Source organism: Pipra filicauda, unplaced genomic scaffold, assembly GCF_003945595.2.
Source record: "Pipra filicauda isolate LSUMZ 115617 unplaced genomic scaffold, ASM394559v2 scaffold94_size2452230_pilon, whole genome shotgun sequence".
NCBI lineage: Eukaryota > Metazoa > Chordata > Aves > Passeriformes > Pipridae > Pipra > Pipra filicauda.
This window is the reverse complement of record NW_024105142.1, coordinates 1,205,435-1,221,705: the sequence shown is the minus strand read 5'-3', so window position 1 is coordinate 1,221,705 and position 16,271 is coordinate 1,205,435. Positions and strand designations below refer to the sequence as shown.

The 16,271-nt window shown below is 39.4% G+C and overlaps 1 protein-coding gene across 4 annotated transcripts in view; it reads left to right on the top strand.

Moving 5' to 3' along the window:
* The window catches only part of DIP2C (disco interacting protein 2 homolog C), a 309,922-nt gene that overhangs the window by 154,982 nt on the left and 138,669 nt on the right, over nt 1–16,271 (top strand). For 2 of the 4 annotated variants that reach the window (XM_027720742.2, XM_027720741.2), the window contains exons 2-3: nt 12,634–12,705; nt 15,256–15,423. In XM_027720742.2, the coding sequence (XP_027576543.1) occupies nt 12,634–12,705; nt 15,256–15,423 (240 nt within the window). The remainder of the gene's footprint in view (nt 1–12,633; nt 12,706–15,255; nt 15,424–16,271) is intronic. The other 2 variants (XM_027720744.2, XM_027720743.2) reach the window with 1 other exon arrangement.

Sequence of the window (16,271 nt, the reverse complement as noted above, 5' to 3'; positions counted from 1 at the left end):
CATGGTGGGCACTCGGACCAGCAGCATTTTGAGGGCCAATCAGATGTCTGAGGACACAGCTGCAGGACTGAGGGTCTTGGGTTGCAGTGTACATGGTCAAAGGCTGATAGCTGGTGTGTGTATGCTGGTCACATGCATTTCCCTCCAAAACAATCTGTGTGTATGTGCTGTCTGAATTATGCTGAAAAGTCAGTATTTTATGGATATTTACAAGAGGTTGTAAATCCTACCTTAATTCCTGATTTCTTAATTTCTTAAAATATGGCTACCTTCCCAGGCTCTGCTGGTCTTATTTCCCAGCTAGGACTTAATAACAGAGTATTAAATGAGGTCTCTTGTTGCTTTTCTGCATGTTAAGTAATCTTTATTGGCACTTCTAAAGTATAGCTTTATTATAAATGTAAAGGCAAATGGATTGCTGGGTTTTGTAAGGTGTGTTATTGTGTTCCTTTGGTCCTCAGGCTGGAATGTTTCCTGATATACCTACTGACCCACAAAATGGAGTAAGCCACAAAGGGGAATTCCTGCAAAACAGTGAATTAACAAATATTTGTGATAATAATTAGTTAGCTGTCACCTCGTGACAATTGAAGAACAAGAGCAGAAGAGTATCTGTTCTGACATACTGTTACAAACAGTCATTCATGGGCTTTCTCAAAAACTTGTACTTCTAAACCACCATCCCTGTCCGTGAAAGCCAAACTCAAGTGCTGAAATTTGTCATCATGGGAAATGGCCTTTGCTAACACCTGCCTGTTAGAAAGGCATTGCTGGTTTTGGCTTCTACTACAGGTGAAAATGAGCCCTACTCAGTAAAATTTTGCTTGCTTTTATTTTATTAAGTATAGTTATGATTTAATTCCAGATTCTTTTTGAAAAGTATTCTATCTTGCAGGAAAGAATGAAACAAAGACGTGAAATCAGTAGCTTCTTTTGGGTTGAAATACTTTATTATTTTTGAAATCTGAGAAAAAAGGCTACAGAAATCACAGAATAACCTCATTAACGTATGAAATAAATCATGAACTCAGAACTGAGGAAGAAAAGAAAATGTTTGCACATCTGGCTTACCACAGCAAATTTCCATATCTTGATCAAGAGTAGTTGTAAGCTGGAAATGGAGAAAAATAAGAAGGATGAGAGTACGGAGATCTGATTTTCCAGCTGCATAGAAGTGTGTGCCTCAAACCTAGCAGCAACTTGCAGATTTCCAACTGCCATATTTCACAGGCACTGGAGGGTAATGCCTCCTATGAGAACAGCTGCTTTGTGCTAACATCAGTATGAGCTGTCACATTAGGTCTGTAATAATGTCACAGACCTTTAGGAGCCTTCAGAGGTGCTACAGCAGGGAAAAAATGGAATTGTCAAATACTGTGAAACCTGTGCAGAACAGGGGCGTTGATTGTGTCTTGAGGTAATTGAAGATATGCAACTATTTTTCCTTTCAAGTTGTTTTGCAGACTTTAGAGAGTAGGATCTGAGTCAGCCTTTGGGTAATAGGAGTCCTTGAGTCAAAAGGATGCATATTTCCAGTGCTTCATAAACACTTTGCCCACATAAGAGGAGAACAGCAAGATGCTTTTTGGGCTTTTCTGTTCTTTTAGTAACATACTTGGAATTGAGTTGAGTAATCAGATGATGCTAATTCATCTTGCTATTTGAGGTCCTTGTGGAACAAAGTGGAAAAATGACATGAATGCATCTTAGGTTCTTTCTTTTAAAAGTGGAATTTCATTACTTTGGTTCACGCGGAAATATGCTAGTGACAGTTTTCAAATGTAGTTTTTTACACAGAAAAGATGAAGTGATCTGTGTATCTTATTAACAAGTATTGCAGTTCATGTATTGCAAAGGCCTTTAAATAGCTGCTCGTTTTGTTGTATCTGGCTGTTGGATCAAATATGCTGTCAACAAAATGTATTTTAACATAACAGCCTAAATTACATTTGCAGGCTGTAAAATAAGGATTAATTTTTTGATTTCTTGAGACCAGAGACAGATTTCATTTACTCTGCATTACCAGGACAGGCTGATTCTAATGTTTATATTTGGAGGAAGATCAATTTGCTCTGTATACATCTTCTTTAGTTTTCAGGTTAAAAATCTGAACTGAGTTTTCTTTGAATTGCAAATTAATTGCAGTGAATGTTTAGCTTTCTCATGTTAATAGGAAAATAAATACTTCCAGGAACTGTGCAGTTTGTGAAGCCTTTATCTTTTTAGAAACAGTTTGGGTAGTGTGTATTATATATTAATAACAATGGAAGAAAAATTTGCTGAAATAGGCAACTAGATAGTATCAGTGCTGGAATGCTAAAAACAAAAATGAAAGACAGGGAGGTAAATTTAAACTTGATAAAACACAATATGAATTATCTTTGATAGTGTTTATACGAGACTGGCCTGATCTCTTCCTTTATTAAGGTAGTTTACTTTTTTTTAGACAAATGAAATTTGTCTATCAGGGGACCAAGAAAGCCCATGGTATAGGGTTAAATGAAAAAGAATTATTTCAAGTTGAAAAGATGCAGGTTTTTGAAAAAATATCAAAAAAGGTAAAGAGGATGCTATAACAGCTTGGAATAAAAAAGAAGGGGTATAGCTGAATTTAGTTCCAAATGAAATTCAATTCTTTCCTGAGAATGTTTGACATGCTCTTCTCTAGTACAGGGAACTGGACTCAGTAACCCAGAAGCTGACATGTACTTGTCTGACACCTTTTAAGACCTCCTGAAGGATAAGGTTAGTAAAATGGGAGGTCAGTTTTTCTTCAAGTGAAAGTGAGCAGTGAGGTTTATGAATAAAAATAGTCTTTCCCTCCATAGTGCTTCTTCAGGGGAGGCATCACTTTCAGGTTGCTCTGTTTATTCTGCAAGCAGCCTCTGTGATCTGTTTGCCACTGACTTTCAGTGGGACAGAAGTAAAATTCATCTGATCTGCTTTGGAGCTGGTGTCTACTGTGCTAAAGCGAAATCTGAGGCTCAAAATTATGAACAGATTTTCTTGGAAAGACAGCATCAGTATGTATGTACTGCTGTGTCTAGCAGTAATAGCAGAATTACTTTTCAACTGTGTGAGAGATGGAAGAAGAGTAGCACAATTTTCTGCCTGTTTTGGGTTATTTGGACTGTGGGAAATGGGTCAGAGAATGTTGATTAGATTCATAAAATGTACCTGAATGCAACCTCTTGCTGTGTGCAAGTTACACGTGCTCTTCTGCTTAGTGAAACTTGTGTTCCCAGGTAAAATAACAGGGGTCCAGTCCACTGCAACCATCTTAGCAAGAACATAATTCAAAGCCAAGAAGAAATGCTGTAGAAAGAGGTGTGGGGTTTTTTTTTTAAATTTATGTGATTTATTCAGTGCTTTGCACCATCTCCAGCCTGTCTCACAAAATAAAACTGGAGAAGATGCCTTCATGTATAAGAGCACATGTAAGAGCATGTAAAACTAAGCTTCCTTTCTCCTCCAGATGAGATCTGAAGCAACATCTCACCTCTTAAGTAAATCCATTGATAACCATCTTTTCCATGGGCATTCTAAGAAGGGAACTCTAAATGAAGTAGTTTTATTTTGCACAGAATAGTTAAAAATCTGCTGAGACAGAGAGGATGTAACTACTCAATGTTGTTGCTAGAGCGCTCATCACTCAGGGCAAGGGTGTTCACTTTGATCTGCTGTTCTTGCAAAGCAGGATGTTGGACTGGGTGTCTGAGGAGGTCCTTCCCTTTTGGATGCTTTTAAGATGAATATATTCTGTACTTTAGGGTTTGGGGTTTTTTTGAAGGAAATGAGTTACTTTACTCTTGTTGGAAAGCTTGAAAAAAGAACTGGAGTTACTGGGGACTGGAATGGAGGTAACAGAGATGCGGGTTAGGTTGTTAGGAGACTTCCTTGTAAGAATTTGGAGATGCCTGGAGGTGTCACATAGCATGGTTCACATTAATTAGCCGTGGGCACTTTGAACTTGTGATAGGGTTGGGTCTCATCTGTTGGAAGTAGGAAAGCAGGTGATGGGTGTATCAGGCGTTTGTGATTTTGTGATCGAGGGCATTGAATTGAAAATAGTAGGAAATAACATGTGCTGGATTTAGTAGTTAAGCACCATAATTTAAAGGAAAAAATGTGAGTATTGTCATGGAAGACATTTATGTTCCCTTCATAAAGAATTACTTTTTTTTTTTAATTCTTCGAAGTCTTATGTGTCATGTAAGAAAACATGGTGACTAAAATTGTAAAAACCAGATTATTAAGCTCAATGATCTCCCAAGTGATACATTTTTAAAGACATTATGGTCACTCAGCATAGTTGTCATGGTAATTCAAGTCCCTATTCACAACTACTTAAAACTCCTCAATATTCTTCCACAACCATTAGTGGCCTTCTAATTGTTTGAAAAGGAGTATTCCTGCTTTAGTTTCCTCGTGGTAGTTAAGAAATCTGGGTTTTTCTGTCTTTGCATCCAGCTGTCAAAGTATGTGGAAATTTGCATTTGCATGAAGAGTTGTTTTTTTTTTTTTTTTTTTTCCCAGAAGAGGTTCTATTTTTACAAAAACTGTGGGAAGAGATTTGGACATTTTGGCATTCTAATACTACAGTACAACTGCTCTAAATACCTATTTTTAAAATCAGTGTAATGTCTTTAACCCGCATTAGGGTAAAATAACATTATTTGAGATATTTTAGATAGAATCACTTCTATTATTGACTAGCATAACTAATATCAAATACCAAAGCTTTATGGTGAACCCAAGTCTAAAGGGAGAATGCTTCAATGTATCAGGGAAATGCCATTCTTTTATTTTTTTCCCAGCATATGAAAATAGGAGTTCCAGATTTCTGTTCTGAACTGAAATTTGGGAAGAGGTCTGCAGTCATACTGTGGTGCATCCAAATCTGAAAAGAAAATTACAGATGAAGGATTTAGAAATCTGTTGATTTTTGGAAGATTCGCATTCTCTTCCAAGAAGATTAATCCATTTGGACTTTTTAGTTAAACGTAGTAATGTCCAAAGTAGTGAAAAAATGGTTAAAAGTACAAGGTTTCAAAGAGGAGAGTTATTTTCATAGGATGCTTCCTAGAAAAGTGGCAAAAATTAAGAAATGTCTGTAATAATGAATTTTATCATTTTACTTAGATATTACAGGTTTTTCCTTTTGGGAAGCCTGGATTTACTTTTCTACCCAGAGGAGCAAATATGCATACAGTCTGGTTTAAATAATGTATTCTCAATTTTGTTTCATACATCTATTTTATATGTTCCTCCTTTAGGATTCCTCCTCCTCCTCTTGTATTTTTTTTTCCAAGACATTTTCAGGGCTGTGAAAAAATCAGGACACAAATTTGCAGTACTCAGCGCAGCATTTATGGAAATGTCTGATTTGCTCTGAACTGTAAATTCTAAATAATGATAAGTGGAATTACTGCTATAATTATTTTTCTGTAGGGAACACTTCTAACTTGAAATATAAAGCCTGTCTATTAAATAACGTTTATCAGGAATGTTTCCTTAGGCATACTTTTCAGAATTGTATTTTATTTCTATCTTGAGCAAGATCTGACTCTGCACCGTTTGTGTTAGAGACAGGGAGAATAACTAGAACAGGCAAATGCCTCATAGGCAACAGGAAAGCCAGAGGAGAGATGAAAGATGAGCTTCCAGCAGCTGCAGAAAGGATATACACCTCAAGGGTGCCCCATAAGCCTTATAAAGCAATAAAGGAAGGAAAACAACATTATGAAGGGTCCTAACAGTCATAAAATTCCAAAAATGGCAAGGATTGCTTTCATTATATAAAGTGTTCGTTAAAGCTTTAAATAATGAAATAAACTCTTGACACTGAGAATGGAAACCTTCACCGTTCAACCGGCCTCTGTTTACTTTACAATAATCCAGGCCATAAAAGTAGTGCCACACGAATTCCCCGTTCTGGGGGAGCTCCGGGATGCCCGGGGACCACACAGTTCTCTGGCTTCAAAGGAGTGGGGTCTCCAGCAGCACGCCCGGCTCCTGGCCCACTGCCACGCCGCTGGCAGCCAGCGCTGCTCCTCAGCCTGGCCAAACCGGAGAAAGTCTGAGTCAGAAAATCCCTGGGATTGTTTTAATTGGCTTAAATTAGGTGTTACGGGGTTCCTTTTTGGGCAGAGTTTTTTTTTTGTTTTTTTCTTTCTTTTGAAGCCCGGGAGTAATTTTGGGTATTGGAAAAATGTGCTGAAGACTTCGGGACCAGAAAATAAGTGGGGAAAGTCATTAAGGGGGTCTTCTGGGGTTGAGGGTGGAGATACTCAAAAATGTCTCCTATATAGAATCATTTATTGTTCACATACTTTTATAAAAATGTAGAATTTGAATTAAAACTAAGAACTTGGCAGGTTATACAGCATATATTTGATTTGCCTATCAAAAGAATGGGAAGAAAATACTTATTTTGAACAGGAACACCTTCAAAATTCAGAAGACCTTGTATCTCTTATTTCAGCCATGTTAAAATAGTTTATCTTTTCTGTTAATAACATAATCTGTTCAAATATTTTCTCCTGAATTAGAACTCTCTTTAGAATAAGCTTCCCCATGTGCACATGGAACACTCTTCCTTATCAGTCACTGAAATTCAGCCATTTTGTGCTTTACTTGCAACAAACAGGAACAAAATGTATCCTTGGGGGAAAAAAAAGAATTCAGCTATAGGTGGGTAAAATTGTCATTGAAGCCTTTAAGCTACAGCACACTCCCCTTAAAGGCACTTGAGCAGTTCTGTAATTTATGGCCCTGGTTGCAGTGAAAGTGTGGGATCCCATTAATTTTTCCGCCCACTGCCATAGTTTACTGTTTGTTTCTTCATCCTAGTTCTGAGTAGTTTTCTAAGCTGCTGCTGTGGTTAAACATCATTTTTAAAAGACATTGGAAAAGAAAATTACTTGTGATATATATTTTTGTTTTCTTGTACGTGATACTTGAGATATATTTATGCAGTTTTGATATCTCTGTACTTGCAGAATCCAAAATGAAATCCTTTGTCTTATGGCATATTTTTGGGAGACCAGACAGGGAGACTGTCTGCATCATGAGTGGGAGAAGTAAATGACTCACAGTTCAACTTATGAGAAGCTTTGTTTCATTCAAATCCCTCTTGCCAAGATGCTGACACTGAATTTGAGTCATCAGCAATAAACAAGTCGTACAGAAAATTGAATCTTTAGAGGGCAGAAAATCATGGGCAAAGCAAAGACACTCACCGGCGAGCTCTGCGTTAGTCTGTGCTTGAGAGGAGTTATTGATTGCATTATTTCCCGTGGTGGATTTTTCCATAAGTGCTTTAAACTAATTCGAAGTCCCAGCCTGAGATTTCGTTTCAAAACATGTGTGTGTAGTGAAAACTGCAGCATTGGTCAGGCTTCAAGATCACGGAATGCAAAACTGAGTTTTCACCACACTAATCAAGGTGATTTGGTCCCTGGTTTCGTCAAGAGCTTTTTACCTGTGCTGCATCCTAAAGGGCTGAGATCAGTAAGAATTGTAGGCATCTTCCAGGAAAAAGGAAAGATTTGCTGAAATTTATCTTACACTGGGTTTTGTTTAGGATTTGTTTCTCTTATATTGTGCAATAATCTTGAATAAACGTACTTCATGTATCACGGGAAGAGTTCATCGGGACTGGACATGTTTGTTTTCAGGAAGTGATAATAGACCAGCTAATAGATATTTGAATTGAAAATGAAACTTTTGTACTATATCAACTGTTAAGAATTTTGCTTTCATGAAAATGGCACAGCACCTTATTTGTCTTGGTACCAGTGTTTCTGATCACTCTCAGCTTTTAAAGTGCAAATGCTTTCAAGAAGGGTGGTAATGCACTGATATTTTTCATGTGGAAGTATTTTCACATTTAATAACCCTCAACAAAACACTAAAAAGTCAATATTAATTACAAAATGTACCTTTTTTATTATTTTTATTTAAAGGTGTGATTCAGTGTAGGACATGACATATAAATGGATGGAGCTGACTCATGGAGGGGCCAGGAAAGGGGTAGGATAATGGGAATGACTTCAACATTTACAGGCATTTCTTCCCCCTCAAAGTGTCTTGTACAACGTGGAGTATCCCAAGGGGCTCTCTGTTACCTAGCACTCCATTCTTACTCATGACAAGTGTGTGTGCTGTTGTTATGTTGCTCTGACCCGCCTACCCCAGCTTTAGACAGTTGTCTTTGTAACGAGGCAAAAATCCAGCACTGTTGAAGGAAAGAGGAAAATCCAGTAAATTTTTCAAATAAAACGCAGGGTATAATGCAAACAGTAACAGTTGTGATGAGCACAGTCGAATGAACTTACACTACAGCACGGCTTTGCTAAATATAGATGTGGAATACTTGTTGTCTGCGGGCGCTGGTGTCGGAGAGCATTGCCATCTGCAACTTGGGAAGCTGCAGAAACAGGGGCACAAATCACAAATAAAAGAGATGGCAGTAGGATTACAGACTGCCAGAGCCCCGGTCCTGTACTCAGCTTGACCGGGCAACCCTCGTCTTCGGAGGACTGGATGGTCTTTCGTTTGTTCTGTCCCTTTCATTGCAAAAGTGGCATTTTCCCTATCGTGCCTGGAGAGATTCTGGAAGACTAGAAATAAGAAATGAGCTTGTTTTGGTGAAAGAGAGTGAGTGTACTGCATGCCTGTTGTTCAGCAGTCCTTGACAACCGATTTTAAATATGGATAGGGAAAAAATCAGGGTAACCTTCGGACACAGTACACCCCAGGGTATGCACCTGTGGCCTCCCGTTGTGGAAACCTGTCAAATCACCAGTGGAGGTGAGGAGGAAAAGAGAACATGTCCAGGGGAAAAAAAGCTGGAGAGTGCTGATGTAAACAGGAGGTAAGATCCTTGGGTGCAGTGAAGTGAATGCAGCCTGGGAGGGAGGGAGCGAGGAGGAGGGGCAGGCTGGGGACCAGCTGTGGGATGAAGCTGAGAAGCAGCGGAGCTGGACAGAGCACTCAGGAGCAGAGCCAGGGCCAGGGGATGGGGCAAGAGCCATGGGAGGAGACAGGCAGACAGAGCAGAGGTCTGCAGGGAGCTGCTAAAGGGGGTGCTACCTTTCCGCTGCCTGACATTATGTGATGGTGTCCTGTCCCAGGGAGACCCATCCCCAGAGTACCCTTTAGCCATGTGCTCCTTCTGCTCCTGCACGTCCTTAATGCTGGAGTCTTTTCATCATCCCTCCATCCATGGTCTGGCCTTTTTGCTTTAACCCACTGCCAACCTTGTCCCCTGCTCATTCCATCCTGCCTCCCTGAGCTGTTTCTGTACAGCATGGCAGCTTGCCTTGGAAATGCCACACAAAAACAGGCAAAGGTGTCATGAGAAGAAAGCTGGAGAGTGATGCAACAAGGACATCTAAATTTGTGGGGGCCTTGGAGAGTGTGTTCTTGGGTAGAAAACCCAACTCATACTGTCTGCTCAAAGAATGTTGTGGGCGAGACCCTTTTCCCTCTTAGACACTGATGGCTTTTCAAGAGGAGAAGAGTTAGTTAAAAACAGAAAGGTACCGTAAATCCTCTCTTCTCGGGACAAGGAAGTATTGTTCTTGTAATCCTGTTGATATTCTCCAAAAGCCAAGCCTAAATTCAATATTGTACTGTGGAAGAACATGATCTAGGTGGTGGACCTAAGTGAGAAGGGGTTTGCTCCTCAGGTGATAGTTGTGAAATTATTGCATTCATTTGTAGGGGAAGGAAAGACATAGACCAAAGATCTTAATATTGTGTTGAGAAAACTGAGTGAACGGTGATTTATGGTAAGAGCAGAGTTTAAGCTCACTTAACTTTTGGTGAGCTGTGTTTAATATATATTAGGAGCTTGCACATTGAGTTCAACATAGCTTTGAAATACAATAGTTTAGCATATGTCATAATAAAATTTTAATGATTAATGAGCTATTGTTTCTAATATGAAATTGATCTCCCTGAAAAAATACAAGTAAATAGGAGTACCATGAATCCTGACAAATAAAGCATAGTACTTCCCCAGACTGCATGATGCGGTTGACTTCCTTCCACCTCAAAATGGTGATAGTGATGCTACAATGGAAATTGTGGAGATTTTATATTTTGCTTTTGCATGGTTTTTATGACTGGCTACCTGGGCAATGATGGACATGGTTGTAGAAAGTTTAGTGATAATTCCAAATTAATTTGCTATTTGCTTCTGGAAGTTGAAATATTTTAATATTAAATTGTCTCGAAACCTTTTACTGGTGATCTTTTGGTGGAGTCAGTGGTCTGGGGAAGAAGTCGCTATTGTTTCTGCTGAGAATTATTCTTTTATGGTGAACTTCAAAAGAGTGAGTCTGGATAGCAATATGAATGAAAACTTATTATTGACAAGAGGTGACACTTGATTTTTATCTTTCCCACATTGATGTAAAAGAAATTACTTGTTCTCGTAATTTCTTTCCATTAAGGACAATATAGGTTTAGAAACTAGTGAAAGAAACTTAGGGCAGGAATGGGTGCAGGTTGCATGAACAACGTCTGGAATGTATAGCTTGAGGTATCAATTTGCACATGTATGTAATACCATGTGTGTGGAAGAGTAACCAATAGTTAAACACCTGTTGTTAATAGTTTCGTGTCTAAAATGGCATTGCCAACTTGCACATAACACGGTGGATTCTCCTTAGGATATCTCTGTTCTCCTTAAAGAGCAATAGTAAAATAAGAAAACAAAATTTTTACTCAAATTAAGATATGTCTGGAATGCGTGAGAATTCGGTGTTGATGAGCACGGGAAGTCAATAGTAATTTGTTTAACAACAGCTTAAAAGAAAAAGATGTTCATATTTTGTAATTTTCAAATAGAAACAAACACATTTTTTTCATTGAAACATTTTAATGAAGTGGGTATCTATCATTACTGTCTGGTTTGTGAGAAGCTGATGATTGCAATGGAGAGGGAGCTTGTTTCACTACTTTGAACACGTGCCAGGAGTGTTCAAAATGGGAAGAAATGTGCTTGAGGAGTCAGTGGGCTTGAACTTTAAAGACTTAGGACCTCTTCCAAGTCTACCACTTCTTCCCTGCGTAAATATGGAAATGTTATCATTTAAAGTGCTTCACTCTCACTTTCTTCATTTAAAAACACAGATATTTTAGCTGACTTCTTTTGTAGAGCAGTTTGAGATATGGTAGTGAAGAGGATAGGTGTTGTTTTAAACACTGTTTTTTAACCAGGGACGAGAGGTTGGCTCAGGACACTGGTAGAGAGGTTTGGAGATTTTTCCTCCTAATTGCTTACTGGAACCATTTCCAAGAAAAGGTGTTTCAGCAAGGAGCAACATTTGAAGATGTTTTTATGCAATTATTGATTTCAGACCAGCCCACAGAAAGCTCTATCTAGACATTGGTGCTAATTTATCGTCCATTTAGCAAAGCAGCTGAGATTGAAACGAGTGTGTATGTTGTTCTCTTGGAAAATGGTGTCCTTAGGTTGAGCATAGGGATGGGACAGCATAAATAGGCACCTATTGCTGTATCTAGCAGGACATTACTGCCAAAGTGCCTCAACTGTTTGTGGTTTCCACCCTTTTAAGCCCTCAAACTTTACAAACATAAGAGTCCAGTAGTGCAACTGAACTTCAGCTGCATGATGAGTCTCACAATAGCAGATAGGCTTATTGAAAGGGCAGGGAATAGTGTTATTTAAAAATCTCATAATTGTAGAATTAGCACACTTCTTAGTGTCTGAAGTAGCTTATAATTCAACACCAGCATATATCATGTATAAAATTCAATATCCAGCTCCAGAGCCAGGACTCTATCTCAGCTTTGTTGCCAAACCTCTCCTGAATCTAATAAGGCTAAAAGTATATGTTTTGTTCTACATGACTATTCATCCATCATTTTCTGTCAGAAAACTTTTACAGAATAATATCTTTTAGTGTTTACATTAAAAAAAACCAACACAACTTACCTGGGGAAACTGGAGACACAGTGAAGTGTCATTTTAATTGAATTTAGGAAATACAAACGTGTCTCCAAAATTTTTTTTTTGAGGTGTAAGTGGAAAGACAAACAAAGAGTCTTTATGGTACTGTTTTCTAGTGGATCTGTGGTAATTTGTTTTGTTTTGGCTTTGTTCCTCTCAGTACTGCTTAGAAATTAGCTAAAACATTTATATTGCAGAAATGATATAACAGCAGTTTCAAGTCTTTTGTGCCTCACATGCTTGATTAGAAAAATCCCATTAATGATAGAAAATGCTAATCAGTGATGTGTTTTGCCAGCCACTCCAGGCCCACACATTCTATATAATCCATTGTTTATTAACCTAATGAAGGTCATTGTAGCTTTTCAAAGCTTGTGTGACAGCACATCAAAATGGTTTTAAAACTCTGTGCTGCTGGACTTCGGTTCTGGAATAAGTCAAGGCTGGGTATTTACTTGTCAGAATGGCTCCGGCGTAAATTGAGTTTTTTCAGGGTGGAATGATCATACTGTGCTTCTCATTTGTTCATTATAATTGTCACGACAGACAAACAGTGCAGTGGTGGCTAAGCTGATGGTGCTGCCATTAAGCAGCTAGACACTGTCTTTATCCACATTGTATTGATTTTCCTTTTCTTTTCTTGACAGGTGACATCACACAGAAAGGATATGAAAAGAAGAGATCAAAATTAATTGGGGCCTACCTGCCACAGCCTCCCGGTATGTATATCTTTGCTTGCGATATATGAAGATGTCAAGTGTACTGATAGTTGCCACTGTAAAAATCTGCATCTCTGAAGAAATACATGTGGCAGAAACAAAGCTATTGTTATGCAGAATAAGCTTATTCCATCCATTTTATGTGTATTTATATATATATGTCCGCTTTGATGTGTGTGTACATATTTTACATACGTTGGTGTGGGTTTGGCAGTCATGTCTGGAAAACTAAATCAGCCTGGGCTTGTTAGAGAGGCATTGTTTGTTGGAAGGAATGCAGGAATACAGAGGAAAACGTGATGTCCTAACTCATTAACATCTCAGCCAAGTAAAGTTTTCTGAACAGAGATATACGCAAGAGTGGAAGAAAACCATGGACCTTTGTACTTTCGTCCATTTCTGGGTTTTCTATCCCAGTCTCACTTTTGAAGACACTAGAGAGACCAGCAACATCCCTAGAGTCCAGCTTGACCTTTCATACATACCTGGTCTCAATACTGAAGGGTGGGCTACATGTACTTGCCCAAAAGGTGTAAAAATATCTTCAAACTATATTTAATAATGTATTGCTTTATTGAATTTATTTCATATATATGTACAAGAACTTTCAGAGTTATTTCACTCTTTTGAGGCACTGGATCATGAAGTTCACTATGTAGTTGGAAGTATTGGTGTAGACCTCTGTTCTGTCTTGGCCTCAGAGGAGTGTGCCCACCCTCTCCTGGAATCTCACTGACCTTACAGAGGCTCCACTTGGGCTTGACTGTCTTCTGAGCCCTGTTTTTTTTGCAGGCCTCGGAACCAATTTCCTCTCATTTTATAAAATCTTTCCTTTATGGTGGCATTGATGGGTTTTTATTTAAACTGCTCATGTGTGAAGGCACTGCCTTGTTCACTTCTTCAGGTTTATATCTATTGTCTAGCTCCATAGCAGAATGCTGGTTTTGTGCCTTTGGATTTCACTTGGTCTGCTCCAGTGTTGGGAACTCCACAAAAGACAGCAGTGTTACAGACACCTCTGTTTTCTGAAGTGATACAGCCTGTTTTGAGGGGGTCTGTGACATTTCCTTACCACTGGGAGCCATTAGAGAATGAAACAAATCAAATCAACAGAATTACAATACCAGAGGTGCAGTTTATTAAATTTCTGGGTATTTAGTGATCTGCCCAGACTATCAGACATACAGTAGTCTTCACAGTTTGTTCTCATGAGACCCACTTAGGTTTACTGAGTTGTGGAGAGACTGTTGCTTCACAATAATCTTCAATGCAGCAGTGGTTGGTACCACTATTTGTTCATTTGGTTAGCTGTGACTTTTGTTTCTTCACATAAGCAAGTAGAGCTGTTTCTCCAGAAAACTCATAGTCTTCTGGTCAAACTGTATCCTGGCTGAAACTGCTGGGGATTCGTCATGCATATAATGATGAAAGAGAGAACATGGAGAATCTTTAGGGATTTATTTACCTTTTCAAGGTCTCTATTGTGATATTAAAGTTTTTCAGTGTAAGGAGAAGCAGAGAGATCTCCGTAAGCCAGGTCTGTAGTGGAATACATTCAATAATTTTGGATTGAGGATATAGCTGATTTAGGGCTGTTTTAAAGATGAGATGAAATGGAGTAAACATTTTCTGCTCAACCACTTAGCAGAAAGTCGCGCACTAGGAATATGGGATATGGATAAGTGAAGGAAGATTATAATAGGAACAAGAGGAAAAGTATTGAAATATATTCCACTGTTTTCTTGTAAATACATTAAGCTCAATTGTTTAGCTAATGGCTAAGTGAATTATTTTATTATAGTGGAAGACAGTGCTTCTGCCATATTAAAGTATTTTTCTGCAGAAACAGATATTATTTGTGCTTGGGTCTTTGCTGTCTTTGTACTTTTTTGTTTGTTTTGTTGTGTTACCTTTTGGACAAAACTTGAAAAAGTTCAGTTTTATATTCTCCTTCTAAGACTTTATTCATCTGAACGGCTGGAGGTGCCTGCTCACTAGGAAGGGGGAGATGAATCCTTTCCAAGAAGAAATAGGATAACAAAACAGATGCTGCCTTTTGTAAGCCTCTGTTAGTATCTGAACAATCACATGTGACCAACTAATCTTTTTTTTTTCTTTTCTTTTGTAACCTTTTTTGATGGAGAATGCAAGAATTTATGAGCTTTGATGGACCTGGATCTTGCTATTAGGAGGAAACAGAGGTTTTAGAGATATTTTAAAACAGTATGGAAACGGACATAACTCTTTTGCTGGGATTGGAGGCTTTGGGAAGGGGCAGGGATTTGCATTCTTTGACAGCATTCAACAAACTAAAGGAAATCCAAAGGCAGTTCCCCTCTGTTGGGACATCCTGCACCTTTACTAGCATTCCTAACGCCCATGTTGGCAGAGTGGAACACTGACCCACGTTGGCTCCGTGAGTGTCCTGTGGTGTCTGTGCGTGCGTGTGCGTGTGTGCTCTACTGCATGGGGGCAGCAGCTCCACTCGTTGCTGTAACAAATGTAAAAAAACTAAACGTGAATTAATTAGTTTTTTTCGACTTGTTACAGCAGCGAATGGAGCTGCCGCGGTACGGTGTAGACTGCAACACAGTGAAGGAGCTGCCAGAAGAATGCTCCGCACTGCCAACATTGGTGTCTGTGACATCCGGGAAGCGGCCGCTAGAGAGAGAGCAGCCAGCACAGCAGGAAACCGGCCTCTCTTTTATTTTCGTTTTGGTGAGCACGATGAATGTATCTTTTCCAGTCCGTATCTGTATATAACTGTGCCTCATCTGGAAGCCTCTGGTAGACGCCTATGCCAGTATGATAAACGTGGGGCTGCCAGTTGCAAGGCAGGACAACCAAAGGACAACATCTGGGAGGCCGTTGCTGGCTTTTGTCTGCCTAAAAGTGAAATGATGGGAAGGGAGAAGGAATAGCTCTACTTAGTAACATTTGAGCATATTAACACTTCTCTAGCTTCTGTACCGTGGATACTCTGGAGGAGGTTTCATACAACAAGCTGGTGAAACACAGACAGGCATGTGTTTTTAATTCCCATTTTGGCACTGCCTTTTCACAGGGCTCTGAACAGGTCCAAACTCACCAGATTCCGGAGGAAGCTGTAAAAATCTAAGCACCCCTAATACTGTGCTGTTTTCAAGGAGAGATCTTCACCTGAGCTCTGCTCACATCCAAACTATTCAGAAGCAGACTGAATTTTAAGAACAGGCATCAGGCTGGTAGAGTAGACTGGAGAAAGAACATTGTGCAGGGCTAGGTCTCTGCAGTGTGGACTGGCAAGGCATGACCCCAGCCATGCCTGCATAGCCGTGCCCTTCCCAGGTACCCATCCTGCCTTCTGTGAGGACCTGTGGCTGGTGGCAGGCATTCTGCTCTTACTCCCTGCATTTATAGCAAGGCTGCAGAGGATTTACGGCCCCTCAAGATGTCAGATTTTCTGTTGCCAACCGTGAGGCACGTGGAGGACATCACACTCTTGCCTGTGTGCTTGCCCACGCTCGTACAGGCAGTGCAGATGTGGTGTAAGAGATTTCTAGAGGGAAGATAAGCTTTGCAGTTCT